At 52.8% G+C, this 14,142-nt stretch overlaps 1 protein-coding gene across 7 annotated transcripts in view; it reads right to left on the bottom strand.

Moving 5' to 3' along the window:
* Nucleotides 1-14,142, bottom strand: part of SLC39A11 (solute carrier family 39 member 11) — a 133,382-nt gene that overhangs the window by 105,041 nt on the left and 14,199 nt on the right. For 6 of the 7 annotated variants that reach the window (XM_065035053.1, XM_065035058.1, XM_065035054.1 and 3 more), the window contains one exon: nt 1,289-1,433. In XM_065035053.1, the coding sequence (XP_064891125.1) occupies nt 1,289-1,433 (145 nt within the window). The remainder of the gene's footprint in view (nt 1-1,288; nt 1,434-14,142) is intronic. The other variant, XM_065035059.1, reaches the window with a different exon arrangement.

Consider the following 14,142-nt stretch of genomic DNA (forward strand, 5'->3'; position numbering starts at 1 on the left):
AGAACAAAAAAATATAGCAAGAGACAATAAAAGAATTAATGTATTGTAGATTCTTAATACCATTTCCCCAGAGAGAGGAAAAATAGCAAAGTCTAATGGAAATTTTCTATTCTCAAAACCATTTGCACTGTTATTGTTTGCGACTAAAGAAGATGAAAACACAAAGTCTCAGCAGCAGAAGTTGAAGAATAGAATTAAACTCTTTCCAGCTTACAGGAATACCAAAGCCCTGCAGCAGCCCCAGGGCCTGCGGGGCTGCAACCGTCTGCACTCGCCCCAGGATCCCAAAGCCACCAGGACCCAAAGCCCATCGAGCGTGGCACAAAACTCCCTCCCGCCCCTTTGGAAAAATCCAAGCTGGTATTCCGAGTCCTGAAAAACCCCGTGGACTCAAAACACTTTATGAACCATGCAATTAAGCAATGCAGTTAAATAACAGAGCCTGATTTAAGAGGCAAGTGCTATTCTTTGCAAAAAGAAGGACCATTTCTTCGTCTCAATCTGCTCCCAATTGTACTTGAGATATTGCAAACCGCTATTTCGGTTTCTCTCCAACCAAGAAAAAGCAGAGGAGCAATAGAATTAATTCACCAAATTACATTTCCTTTGTCTACTGAGAAGCTGCTGTTCAGCAGAGGAACAGCAAATCGTGTTGACTCGTGGGACACATCCCCACGCAGTGGGGTCGGGGTGGCCACCACCCGTCCCACACACCCACCGCGGACCTGGGGACGTCTGACCAGGTGCCACCACCTTGACCAAGAAATCACTACTTTAAAAACCTATTTAAGGAGGAGATAGCTGCCAACGAGATATTTTACTCCACGCTTTGGCAGCTACAATCCTATTAACCTCCAAGCCGAGGGGTGACAGCGTGACCACCAGCGCCGGGCTGTGACGAGGGGGGCACCGAGGGTCGGTGTCACGGGTACCCTCGACACGGCGGCGCTCGGCAGGGTTAGTGCCCGCTGCGCCTATGCGCAAAATCAACATCTCAAGCCAAGCTGATGATTTCATTTCCCTGGTGAACGAGATATCTAATTATCAATAATTCACAGGCACAGACAGCCGTGCAAGCGGTTTTGAGAACTGAAGCAGAAACACAAGGAGTGATTCTTGGAAGAGGAGCCAGCAGAAGGACAGATCCAGAGAGAGAAGGGAAGGTGCACTTTGCATGCACGTGTCAAAACCAATCCAATTTCAATCACATACGTGACAGTCTAGGTGCCAGTTTAAGCGGGGGGCTTTCCCCGCGCCCCGTGCCGTGGGTATATGACAGGATGCTTGCCTGGGTGCAGCCCAGCTCTACCTATCCGGATGGACAGCTCGCTCTCGTGGGCCAGGCCGTGGGCAGGGTCGGGCTCATATTTCTCTTTTACCGCTCGTTGGTCGCCGCTCAAGGCAAACGCCGCGTGGGGGGGTCCGCTGAAACCCTGCAAGGCAAGAGAGACACGTCAGGTTTGTCCCACAGCTCCCCATCCCCCGCCTCCCGTTTTCATCCCCGGGGGCTGCTCCAGCATCTGTGCGGTCGGGAAGCCGATCGGGGCACATGTCACGGCTGCAGCGACACACGTCCTTTGGGTTTCCCCTTCTCTCTACACACCCTCTAGTTGTTTAGGTTAAAATGTACACTTCCAGCAGAAACAGCAAGAGCAGGGTTAGGAGGAGCTGAAGGCCAAAAGCACCAGGCTGAAGAGGGAAAGCAAGAATTCAGGTGCATTAACAGCAAAAAATGCAATTCCACAAAGAAATGCAATTTCATAAATGCAAGGAAACGACATTCCATAAAGACAAGGAAATGCGATTCCATAAACAACGCAAAACCATGGGATTCCATAACCACAGCTCCCTCCGAAGCCAGCCCGGAGCAGAGCAGAGCCCAGGCGGGACCCGCGCTGCTGCCAGAGGGCTGAGCTGCAGGGCTGATCTCCGCACACGTTTGGTTTGCAGCACGGTACCGCGGCTTCGATGGGGATTGAGTCTGCAGGGGAAATAGTTTGTTCAAAACTGAACCCCTCTGAGCATCAATCAAGACATTACGCTCACAGCCACCCAGGGTTAGGTCAGTGGGACTTGTCCAGATGACCCAATGAAAGCTCCAGCTCTCTTGGAATGGATTCTACACCAGTTATAACCTCCAGAAAGAAGAGGGACGGCCAGAACCAGCATTGTGCAGCTCTCCATCCAGGCTGCAGGGAACCCGAGCAGACAGCCTGCAGCCATCGGGACCACAGCGCTCCCATGAGCGATTCCTGCCAACCTGGACACGGCTTGTGAGAACCAGACGTGACTCAGGGATGCGCCAGCGTCTTTATTTGCATCAGCCAAAAAAAGACTGGCAGACACCATTTCAGCCTTCCCCCCACAGCACTGGACAAGTGGCAGGAAGGTCGGTGTCTCTGGATGTCCCCAGGCTGCTCAAGCCCACCCAGAGAAAACACAAAGTGGAGAGAAAATGTGGGGTTAGAGATACAACCACAGAGCTGAGAGAAGGGACCGTGTCCCACGGCAGCAGCTGTACAGCCTGGTGTAACCAGCTCTACAACCCGGTGTAACCAGCTCTACCCGAAACAGGGGGATCAGGACCCCGTGTCCCCATCCCCTGGCAGGGCTGGGAACCCCGGGAGCACCCGCGGGGAGGAAGGTCCAGAACACAGGAGTAGCTGGATTGAATAAATGAACTTCTACCGAACAGCCAGAGCCGGTAACGAGAGCCTGGGTGGGTAAGGTCATATTAAACAAAAGTAAAGGTTAAAGATGAATAACTAAATTGTCTAGTCTCCCATCATTTGCATAATATAGTCTGACCAGCGCTATTAATACTCATCACATATTTGCTATCTGCTCTCTACTGCAGTTTAATCAGGGCGCTTTCACCTCCATTAACCCAGCAATCACAAGATGTACCGACGAGGTGCTCGTCTTGAAGTCCCCGGGGAGATGGAGACCCAGCCCAGCACCTCATCTCATGAGCAGGTAGAAATACAAGCGTTCTCCAGCAAAACCCTGATGACAACACAGTGAGGAAAGACGGGAACTTCAGCATCGTGACCTGACTTGGATAACGCACAAAGAGACTGAGAATGGACACCCTTCTGCACCAGCAGATTCGCAGGTTCCCCCCAGCCCAGGGCACAGCCAGAGCCCGCAGGACTCTGCGCGTTGCAATAACCCAACCAAGGGGCAAAGAATCCCTTGCAGGGGCACGAGTAGGCGGGTGAAATTCAGTGTAAGCCCCCTATTCCCATTGCACAGCTGCAGATGCAAACACAGCAGGTCCTTGCAAGGTCAAGACCACGTGTCTCAAGGTCTGCAGCCCCGACGAGGAGCTCCCATGGCTGTTTTCTGCACCACCGTTCTCAGCACATCAAATGCTTCCCAATGTGGTACCCACCAATCTGCCCACACCAAAATGAAGACACACTTGGAGATATTTCAGATGCTTACTGTAAGGTCAGGTCAGCATTCTGTTGGCAGGCACGCATACACAACGCCAGCAATTTGAAAAAATATTAGTGACCTTCAGGAAAGCACACGATTGATTCCAACTGTGATTGCTTTGAGTCATTTCAGTCCGGTCGCTGTGTGAGTCCCTTAATTGGAATGCGTCCGTGGGTTAAAAAAGCATTAGAATGAGAACGGGAAAGTCAACCTGCATTAATTAGTTCACGCCGCTAATTAGAGTTAACTGAAATAACCACGGGGGCTGATTATTTCAAAAAAGCCTGATGCAACGAGAGACTTGGACAGGAAGACCTGCGGAGCTCGGAGGAAAACCATTGTGGGACATGGGAGTCCCCACCGCGCTCGTCTCCGCTTGCGGAGCTACGGCAGAAAGGTCACGAGATTGTCACAGATTGTCACATCTGCACAGGAAAGCAGGTGAGAAAAAAACCAGGTGTTTTTGCAGACAGCAGAGAAACACCCACTCCATGCAGCACCCGCCTCAACAGGCAGATCCTGCTCTTGTTACCCAAAAGCTGCAGCAATCCCAAGTTAATCTATATGGAAATACGCCCCGGTGTCGATGGCATCGCCCTGGCATTGCAGAGCGAAGGGTGAACCAGGGACGAGGAGGCAGTTGGCCGCTTGCAGAACAAATGAGGATTTCAGATTGCATCCCGCTGCCCAGCCAACTTCTTGCATAGGTTGCCAACTGAACCGAATCCAATTTTAAAAAGGAATTAAGAGCAAGCGACCCCTTTAAAAAATAATCTGCTCTTCCCCACCTGACCAATGAAGGAGAATAAACTAATGAAGAAATCCCGATGACAAAACCTGATGGTCTGGCTTTGGGTAGATCGCTTGGTACCAAATCTGGAGGTGCATGGCTGGAAAGGTCAATGATGCTGCTCTCCCCATGCAACATCCTACTGGCTTTAACCCAGCAAACACCCTGGAACGGGCTCTGCAAAGCCACAGGACACAAAAACCATCACGCACCAGCTAATGGCAGAAAGCAGCTCAGGGACGGGGTGTAAAGGCTGCGGGGGCTGTGCTGCCGGGAGCCGGGATGTCGGCAGGGACCCCGACCAAAAACAGCCACACAGCTCCACCTTCCCCCAGCGCAGCATCCCCAAAGCAGCGCGTCCTCCCGCCTCTTCTGGGGGAAAGAACAGCACGGCTCTGGTCAATATTGAAGGGATGGGTTAGGGGAAGTGGCTTGCAGGCACTTGCAGGCACACAGGTAGAAGACTTGAATTGCAGCTCCTCTCAAAGCCCAGGATCACTGGCAATCCCCCACTCGAAACACTGAAATCAATAACTCAAGTGCAACCTTAAACACTCCACGCAATAGAAAAAGGCCCTTTTCAACCCTGAAGTGGGTGCAGTCACATTTATGATTAATGGCCCCTGATGTCTCCATGCAGCTTGGGGACACAAGCGATTCTCCCTCGTTTCTCTGCCCACAGTGCCCAGCACAGCCCAGTTCAGCTGCTTGGGGTTGCAACTGGGTCCCACCAGCAGTGCCCAAACCCCTTTGACCAGACAGATTGTGGCCCCATAGATTAGGAATAGACCTGGGGACACCCAGCACACCCCACATCAACTCTCCGGCTGCCAGAGCAACAGCGAGCAAACCCAACCCCTTGTCAATAAAACCCCACGTAAGGAAGATGGAAAGCTGAGTTCATTTTCATATGAAAGTTTAAGGGTCTCCAAGTGTTTCAGGAACATCTCTGTTTGCATTTTAATTTGGAGACTGCTAACAAGGGAGCAGCAGTAATTGGCAGGGCAGACAGAAAGGCACCTCCATGGCAATTCTTTCTGGGCTTGCTAACGAGAGCAGGGTCAGCGCTGCCTGTCACATTGCAAAATGGATTTCTTCCATTTTCCCTCCAGAGTTCAACTGCCTGCAATTTCATAAAACCTAAACCGCAGCATGTGCAACCAGATGCTGTGGTCAGAAATGGGCTCCGAAGCCTCAAAGTGCTGCCAAATACAGCGGCAGGAGAAGACGAACCACCAGAGATGAGAAACGGCAAAGGTGAGCAGGTGGGAAGCATCTCACGAGCTGGGGGCATCAGCAGCTCTTGGGTCCACAAACCCAACCCAAGCCCTCAGCACAATAGCCAGGTCCCAAATACCTTGTCCCACCACGACGCCGGTGGCAGCAGAAGCTTTGCCTACCAGTAAGGATCACAGAATCACAGATGGTTTGGGTTGAAGGACCCGCCCAGCTCCCCCAGTGCCCCCCCTGCCATGAGCAGGGACATCTTCACCAGCTCAGGTTGCTCAGAGCCCCGTCCAGCCTGGCCTGGGATGTCTCCAGGGATGGTTCATCCACCACCTCTCTGGACAACCTCGGCCAGACTCTCACCACCCTCAGGACAACAATTTCTTCCTCGTGTCTACATTAATCTGCCCTTGTTTAGATTAAAAACTGTCACCCCTTGGATGGATGGAAGGAAGGATGGAGAATGGATGGATGGATGAATGGATGGGACGACAGACAGAAATCGGCCAGCAACGGCTCACACAGCCCCAGGCAGGAGCAGAGCAGAGTTTCAACCCAGGAGCCAAACAATCAACCCAGTAATCGTTTCACACGAGAGCATCCTCATGAAACCCGAATTCCCCGGGAGGAACAGACCCCCAAGGGCCCAATCCTGCCCCCCATGCCAGCCCCAGGACCACCAATATTTTCCCGGAGCCACGGCAGCAGGCGTGGGGGGAAGCCCGAGGGCTCCCCATTCCCACACCGAGCATCTTCCATCTGGCTCCTCCAGCCCCGTATCCTCCCCCGGCCCAGCAGGCAGGAGCTCGTAGCTATGGCAGCGCTGCGGCGGGAATTGGGAAGAAAACCTTCATCCGTAGACAAAAATCTCCGTGTTTTGGCGGCAGAGCTGCTCCAGCAGCATCTTGCGAGCAGATCACATCAGGCTGGGGGGCTTTTCTCATCCTGACAGGGCAGCTGGCAGCAACGTAACACCAGAGCCTTCCCCTAATCACTGCAAACAGGGAAGCTTAAGTGAATATTAAGGAAGGCTGGTATCAGTTTATCTGTAACTAATGTAATATTATTGCAAGTACATTTTATTCACTGCTAATCATCAGCCACTTCGATAACTCACAATTCTTGAAAATTGCAAACAGCAGCTTTAATCACCAGCCTCTGCTGATGGGCTGCAAGGGCAGGGGAATAAATCACCTCCCGTCTGGGTCACCAGGGGCGTGGGGACAGCCGGGGTGTCCTGGGGGTGACCTGCAGCTTCCCCATGACCTGACCACACCAAGCACACCCAGAAACACTAAGTCTGGCAACCACACGGAGGCAAATTTATCAAAAAAGCAACCCAAACCCTCCAATAAACCAAAAATGCCCTCCAAGAGGAAGGAAAACATGTTCCACAGGCACAGCCGTTGGGATCACAGGATGCTGCGGTACCCCCAAGAGCATCGCTGCTGGCCAATCCACCCTTCGGGCCAAGGTAACATGGATATCAAAAACCAAACGTAAGGACTCTTCTCGCTGGCATGTTTGGGGCTTCGGCCTTCGCAGGAGGGAGGAGGAGCCCGGCAGGAGCGCTGCTGGCGCCCGGTGCGGGAAGGCGGCCGCCGGGGAGCGCGCAACGCGGGCGCAGCTCCCAGGAGGTTTGTTATAAAACGTGATGTTTTGCAACAGCCATGTTTCTAAAGGCAGAAAGGAGGTCGTTTTTGTAACCTTTGCCATAACAAAAACAAAAGCAGGGGAATGTTTTTGCCATGCAACCTTGCAAAAAAAGAAACCAAACGTCTGATTAAACAAACACAACCCACCTCAGCGGCAGCGGGGGACAGATTTCATGTCACCAACCTCCTGTCCGCCAGGAAGCTCCGAGAAACCTCAAAACACAACCAGTACACTTAGTTTTCAAAGGACTGCTTGCTCCAAGTGCAATATTTGAGCACAGAAGCGCTGCCCACCAAACCCAGTTAGGATGCGGGTGTACTGCCCAGTGTTTGCTGGGAAGGAACTTGCCTGTTACAGCCAAGCTCACAGCCAGATCCTAATAGATATTTTCCTAAGGGATATTTCCCTCGGGACAGCCCCACACTTCACCATCACCCCGACGCCCGCGGCTCGTCAGCAGGACACGGCTGAGAGGTTTGTGGCATCAAGTCAGCACTACAATATGAGATTTTAATTGCTAGCAATAAACCTTTAAGCCTCAGATGGGATTAACAAGAGCTTTTTCTCCACATGTTTATTAAAGCCTAATGGAGACCAGCTTCACCTCTTTTCTCTCTCCCTGCCCCCTTCCCACCTTGTGTATTTGTAGCATGGCAACATGTATTTTTACAGCCCGTTATTATGCAAGGCTTTTTGCAAGGGTAAGAGAAAAAGCAAACAAAACTTCAATTAACAGCTCATTTTTACACAATATACTCCTCGGTAATGATTTGCTATCAGTGCAGATTGAATTAATGGGAAAGGGCCAACAAAGCAGGCAGGGGTGGGATGTCAGGAGCCCCGGAGGGACCTGAGGATGCAGCAGGGCCCAGCCAGCGATCCATCACCCCTCCAACCGCCAGCCCCACCACGCCAGCGCTGCCTAATTACGTTACATTAAAACACAGCTTCCTTTGGAGCTGTAATTGGCCGTGCGACGTGCAGCGGCCCTGGCAGATGATGGAGCAGCGGCGTTGCTGAGGTGCAGCCCCGTCTCCCGCACCCCCCGAGCATCCCAGCCCCTGGGGACCCAGCCAGCTCGCTCCCAAGGCCACGGCTCCTGCTCTTTTTCTGCCTCTCTGCTTCTTACACATCCCGTAATTACCAAAATAGCACCAAAGCCCAAGAGAGACGCCAACTCCTCATCTGCGGGAGCCTCAAACACCTTCCTGAAGCACGGCGCGCGGAATCCGCAGGAGGGGCCCTTCATTCCCTTCCGCTAGCGCAATTAATTTGTTAATTCATTACAGAAAAGAGGTGTAATAAGGGACAAGGCACCTCCTGATTACCGCCACCAAGAAGCTAACCACCCATCTCCCTTCCTTGGGAAGCTCAGGCTGGTAAATCCAGGTCTGTTCCATGGGGAGCAGCCGAATTTTGAGCCGGGGAAGGCGCTGGTTGGGGGGAACCCAGGGGCTCATCCTGGGCTTTCACGTGTTTGGGTGCTTGACTCCAACCAAGACAACCTAAAGCCCAGAAACCAGGCTCTTAAATCAGCCCTTGCAGCATTTATATTTGTGTCGGATGCACCTCACCTTGTCTTGTCAGGCCTTAAAAAACACATATGAAATGTAAACCAGGAGTCAGACACATTCCCAAGCCTGCAAAGCACCTGAAACGGAAAGGGGAGACTCATCCAGGCAGTTCTTCAGTTTGCATTAGCTGGGAAGCCTGCAGACACGAGATTAAAGTCACATCACCTTCACCAGCTCATCGATAATTAGAGTATGATGGGGGGAGACGGGAAAACACACCACGAAGATTTTCACACCCTGAGCATCCCAACACCCCCCCAGGACCGACACAGCCGGGGGACACGGACACATGCCCAGAGCATCGAGTGGCGTGACAACAAAGACCCCACGGGGTCCAAACACCAGCAAAGAACAAACAAGCCATTTTCTCCCCAGTTCTGCAGCCACATGCCCCTCTCCTGCAGGTCACCACCTATTCATAAGGCGCGACGTTCCACTGAATTAAGAGCAAATGTCTGTTTGACACCACTCACCGCAGCCACCCACAAGCCGCCCAGTGCCGCAAGAAGCCATTTGCACCCAAGTGCAACACAAGAGGCACAAATCCGAGTCTTTCCAGCTCGTCTTGGAAGCAAAAGCAGCGTGAAGGCAGTGTGGGTGAGTCAGAGGCTCCCCCGGGAGCGCGTTGGCATCGTGCCGCAGCTCCGGATCCACCATCCCCAGGAAGGCAGCTTTCCTCTCCCTGACACTCCCCGCCCAGCCGCGCTCGCTGCTTCTCTGTCAGTTTAATGGCAGGTTCACTTTTCACAGCGGGGGCATTAATTTGGGGTTACGCTACGAGAGAATTCAAAGGCAGATTTTAAGATCAAACAGCCGAGGAACCATCCCTGGCACTCGGCGTGCCCACGGATAAACGCGATCTCAGCCAGGCGTTCGGAGTCAGAGCACGGATGCTGCAGGAGCGAGTCTCGCAGGAGATGCCACCGCCGGCTCTTTGCCATGAACCGGCACCGGGAAGCCGAGGATTCCGGCATCGCAGCCTGGTTGGGATGCGGGTGCAGAGCATCGCTGCGGCCAGGACGGGAGCTGCACGTTCCTCTGGCATCAGCGCCAGCTTTCAGAGCCCAGGAGGATCCCACCACCAGAGCCATCCGCCCTGAAACCCCGGGGAGCTCCAGCACCCACGTCCCCTCAGGTCCACACTCGGCTGCGAGTGGCGGCTCAGCACCCACACCCTGCTCTCTTGCTGCACATTCTACCACTAAAACTTAACAATATGAAAATAAAAACGCTCTAATTAAATGGGCCAAAAAGGTCTGACGCTGCCCAGGGTCCTGCAGAACCCCCCAACACAGCCCTCCCCGCGGCGCCGGCCGCACTTCTGGCAGGTACAGCACCATCTGCTATTCCAGCACACGCTTCCTTTTGGACAATTTACCCTCTTTGACAATTCCAAGCCAGGCATCTAACAGGAATTGAAATTCAATCAGCAGAGCTGTGGAGGAGAGAAAAGCCCCAAGTTCCATTACCAGCCTTATCAGCCTGTAATACCCACGCAAGGAAACCGGCGGGGAAATCGGGGCTTTGTCGCGGGCACGGGGAACGGTGGAGAAACGTGTCTAGCACAGGAACTCGCTGAACAAAGAATTAGGGCAGGTTTTCTCCGTCCCTGCTTTTTAAAGGGGGATTTTTCAGCTCCCAGCTCCCCGTGCAAACCCGCAGCCGTCAAACCGCTCGGATTTCACCTGCGGGCACTTTGTGATCGACCCCGCAAACCTATCGGGGTGGGAGGGGAACTGAGACCCAACTTGGATTCAAAGCATCTCTGCTCTTTAGCTCTGGTTTTGGAGCTTCAAATGTAATGTTTTGTTGGGTTTTTTTTAAAATGCTTAATGCATAATAAGACAAAGAATTATAATCAGGAGCAGCTGACAAATTGCACTTTGGAAGTAAATAACTCTTTACCTCCATTAGTAAAACAAAATGCTTTTCAAAAAATTAGTGTTGCAAGTAATTTCACCCTACTTAGCAACAACTGGATTTCAATCGCTAAACCCACAGCCCGTGGGCAGGGAAGGGTGGGAGGCAGGCAGGTTGGGTTTATTTGGTAAGTGAATAAAAATCATGCCTGGGTACTCCTATCTAGTTAAGGTTGGAAGGGGAAGGACCTTTCCCAATGGAAGGTTTTGCTGCGCTCCCTGATGAGGCTCCCAAAAAGGGTTTCCCTTCCTCAGTCAGAGCTGGATCCTCCATCCAGAGCCGGTGGAAAAGGGCCAGAACGCCTCAAAAAATCAACAAACAGAAGGGCCGCTATTTATTTTCCCCGAAGCAAAGGAAATGGGAACAAACCAGGAATGCAGGAGTCAAGCTGCGGGTCACGCACGTCCCTGCCATCCCGGCCTGTCCTCACCCACCCGCCGGGCCAAGGCGGCCCCGGCACAGGGCGAACCCCGATTGGGGCTGATCTGGTGCGGTGTGGATCTGCCGGGGGATGGATGCGCAGAGATGGCGAGATGCCACCCGCGCCACCGCGCCCGCGTCCCCACGCTGCTCCGGACACCGGCCCGGTCCCACACTCGGACATTTAATAAGCCAGAAAATACACATGTTCCACACACAGGCATGTCCCTTGGTTGATGCTCAAATTGAAAAAGCCTCTACCTACTACGGCAATAAGGATGTGCAGCTAATTAACTTTCTAGGAGTCACAGATGAACAGGAAAAAGCACATTAAGAATGAGACCTTGTGACGGGCACGTCTCAGAGGAATTAGCAAATTGCATAAGAGGAACCTTTATTCCAATTATAAATTAACACCAGCGACGAGACCCAGCACATTTTTACTGCCTCATGAAATAATTAACCCATCAAATCCAGCTCCACGCAGATCAGGCAAGTGAACATTAAAAGCTTCTCATCTTCGCTGGGCAGGTCACCAGCACCCTCGAACTGCCCCCGCGGTGTCACCCTGTCACCCCCAGACTCCGGGTACGTGCTGGGAACCTCGTGTCCCCCAAAAAGGTTCTTCCCATGGTCTAACCAGCTGTGGGAAGCCCTGAGGAGGAAATTGGGATGTTAAATAACACGCAGCTATGGCCGGAGCGGGCGCGATGGCCTCTCCTCCCCCCGCACTGTTCCCAGCTCTTCCCTACTACGTGACTCGCACAGATTTAGAAAGCAAAATATACATCCTCGAGGCACGTTCTGAGCCAAACGACAGACACCAGCATTATTAACCGGGAGAGTATCCCTCGGATATCTGTTTATCGAGTTCTCAAATCCTTCCCAAGGGTTCTCACCAAAAATAGCCTAAAATTCACTGTGCAAAATGCGCAGTCCCAGACTATACCCCAAAAAAACCTCGCAAGCCTTGATTTGCAAAAATAGAAGAGGGCAGAAGCACAGGCAGTTATGCTTGAGAGGGTTAACGGGATCCAGCTCCTACTACCAACACCCACACATGCTCCACTCATCCGTCCCACGTGAAGATCCTCAGCCTGCTCATGAAAACCATCATGCAGCCGCAAACCACAGCCCCAAATATTTCAAAACAAGTGCAAAAAACAAGCCCCAGCCCCCGGGCAGGGGTTTTATCTGCACGGGTCCCTCCTGCAGCACAAGGGGCAGCACGGAGCACACACCGACGCAGGCGAAAGGCTTTTAAAAGGCACTTTGGCTACTGTTTGTTTTAAATCTAAGGAACGGTCCAGCCAGCACATGTGGATTTATTGATTTACTCTGTACTTGGAGGAAAAAAATAAAAACCAAGCACACACAGAAACCAACTCTGAATCTAACTGACAAGAAAAATAAACCCGATGGAGACGGTATTTCCAGGAGAGAATTACAGCCCTGGCTCCCCATCCTCCAACCCCCCATCATCTTTTACAGGAGAAGTATTGGCAGACTCCTCGTTATAACTGAGTAACGGCCCCTCGGCTCGGCCCTGGGTTATAGATTAACCCCTGGTTCGCTGTAACACGTGCCCTGCTCCCCGTGTCCCCGCACACCCATCAGCCTCCCGGGGCTGCCCCCAACCCTGCAGCACCGGCGGGTCCTGAGCCCCCCACGGGAGCCACAGACCTGCTTTCTGTGTGCGGACAGATGTTTCGGAGCAAAATGAAGCCTGGAGGTAGAGGAGATGAAGCTGATTAAGCCTCATTATCCTATTTAGCGCAATGATGGCAGAGCCAAGAGGACATCACATGGCCGGGGAGCGGAAAGAATAACGTGGTTAACAGCAGCGCGGATGCGGGCAGGTACAACCCACGAGGGTTTATTATCCGCTCTGGCCAGCCTGCCTGCCCCTATTCCCTTCCCAGTCCCACCAGCTGGGAACTCCCGCTTGCTGGGAGGAGCATTGCAGGGCAATGATCTGGAAAAGGCAGGAGAAAGGGGGTTCTGCAAACCCCAGCATCCCACCCAAAACCCACCCTGGGGCCTGCCTGCAGCACCCACGGGTGAGGTCCTGGGGATCCGGCAGCTCTCAAAGGCAACACACGTGTGTGTAAGCACTGAGGGGCACCAGCAGCCGGGGGTGTCGGGCAGCAGAGCCAGGGCTGGGGCATCCCCTGGACTCCTGCGGGATTCCTCCGGGAAAAGGGCGGCCAGACCAGGAAACCCAGTAACACATCACACTCGGAACAAAACCCAGCGAGTCAGCAGAGCTGCAAGACAGATTGGAAGGATGAGAATAACACTACTTAATTCCAGCATCTTTATGCTGGAATATCTACTCAGGGACCTACTGCGCTGAGCAGGATTTTTAAGTAAACTCTCCCTCAAAGGTTTTGGGTCTTGGTATCAAAGACCTGCATTCCCAAACCTTTCTAGTAAAGGCAATAACATCTCATACACCCCTGCCCCTCTCCGTGCAGAAGCCTCCTCAAATACCAGTTGAAAATCAAGTCCTCATTTAAAAAGCAGCCATAAGATTAAAAAAGAGTGAAGGAAGGAGAGAAACCCGTTGCAGCATCACTGGGGCCAGGGAGGGAAGAGACAGGCAGAGCGCTCGTTAGGGGATTCAGATATTCCAGAAACTACAGCCCCTCTTATTAAAAACACCTGAGGTCTGCTCGGCAATGCTCTCGCTCCCGAACACCCCGTTGGGGCTGCTCTCCCGCCCCAGCCAACGCTGCAGGTCAGCAACTCCCCCATCAGCTCTGCTAAAGGACGAACAAACACGGCACACGCTTCACACGGGGAAACGGCGAAAGATAAAGACGTAATAGGTTAAATCTGCCTTTTGCAAGGAATTTAATGACTACAGCTGTTCGGCATCATTAACCAGTTTGTCCTGGAGGTTTAACCCTCCTGCCGGCCCCGGCTCTGCTGAGCAAACACTCAGGTCCCAGCGGAGCCGCCGGGTCCCCGCGGGGCTGAACCCGAGCGAGGTTTTGCTGCGACCCCGAGGAGCGGGGCCGGGCTGATAAGGAGCCATTAAAAGCTTTTACTACCTGTTGCTATCCAGCAAACGGACCCTGGAGGAGCGCCAGGCGGAGAGCGAGCCCTCTG

This window comes from Columba livia, chromosome 18 (genome assembly GCF_036013475.1).
Source record: "Columba livia isolate bColLiv1 breed racing homer chromosome 18, bColLiv1.pat.W.v2, whole genome shotgun sequence".
NCBI classification, from domain to species: domain Eukaryota; kingdom Metazoa; phylum Chordata; class Aves; order Columbiformes; family Columbidae; genus Columba; species Columba livia.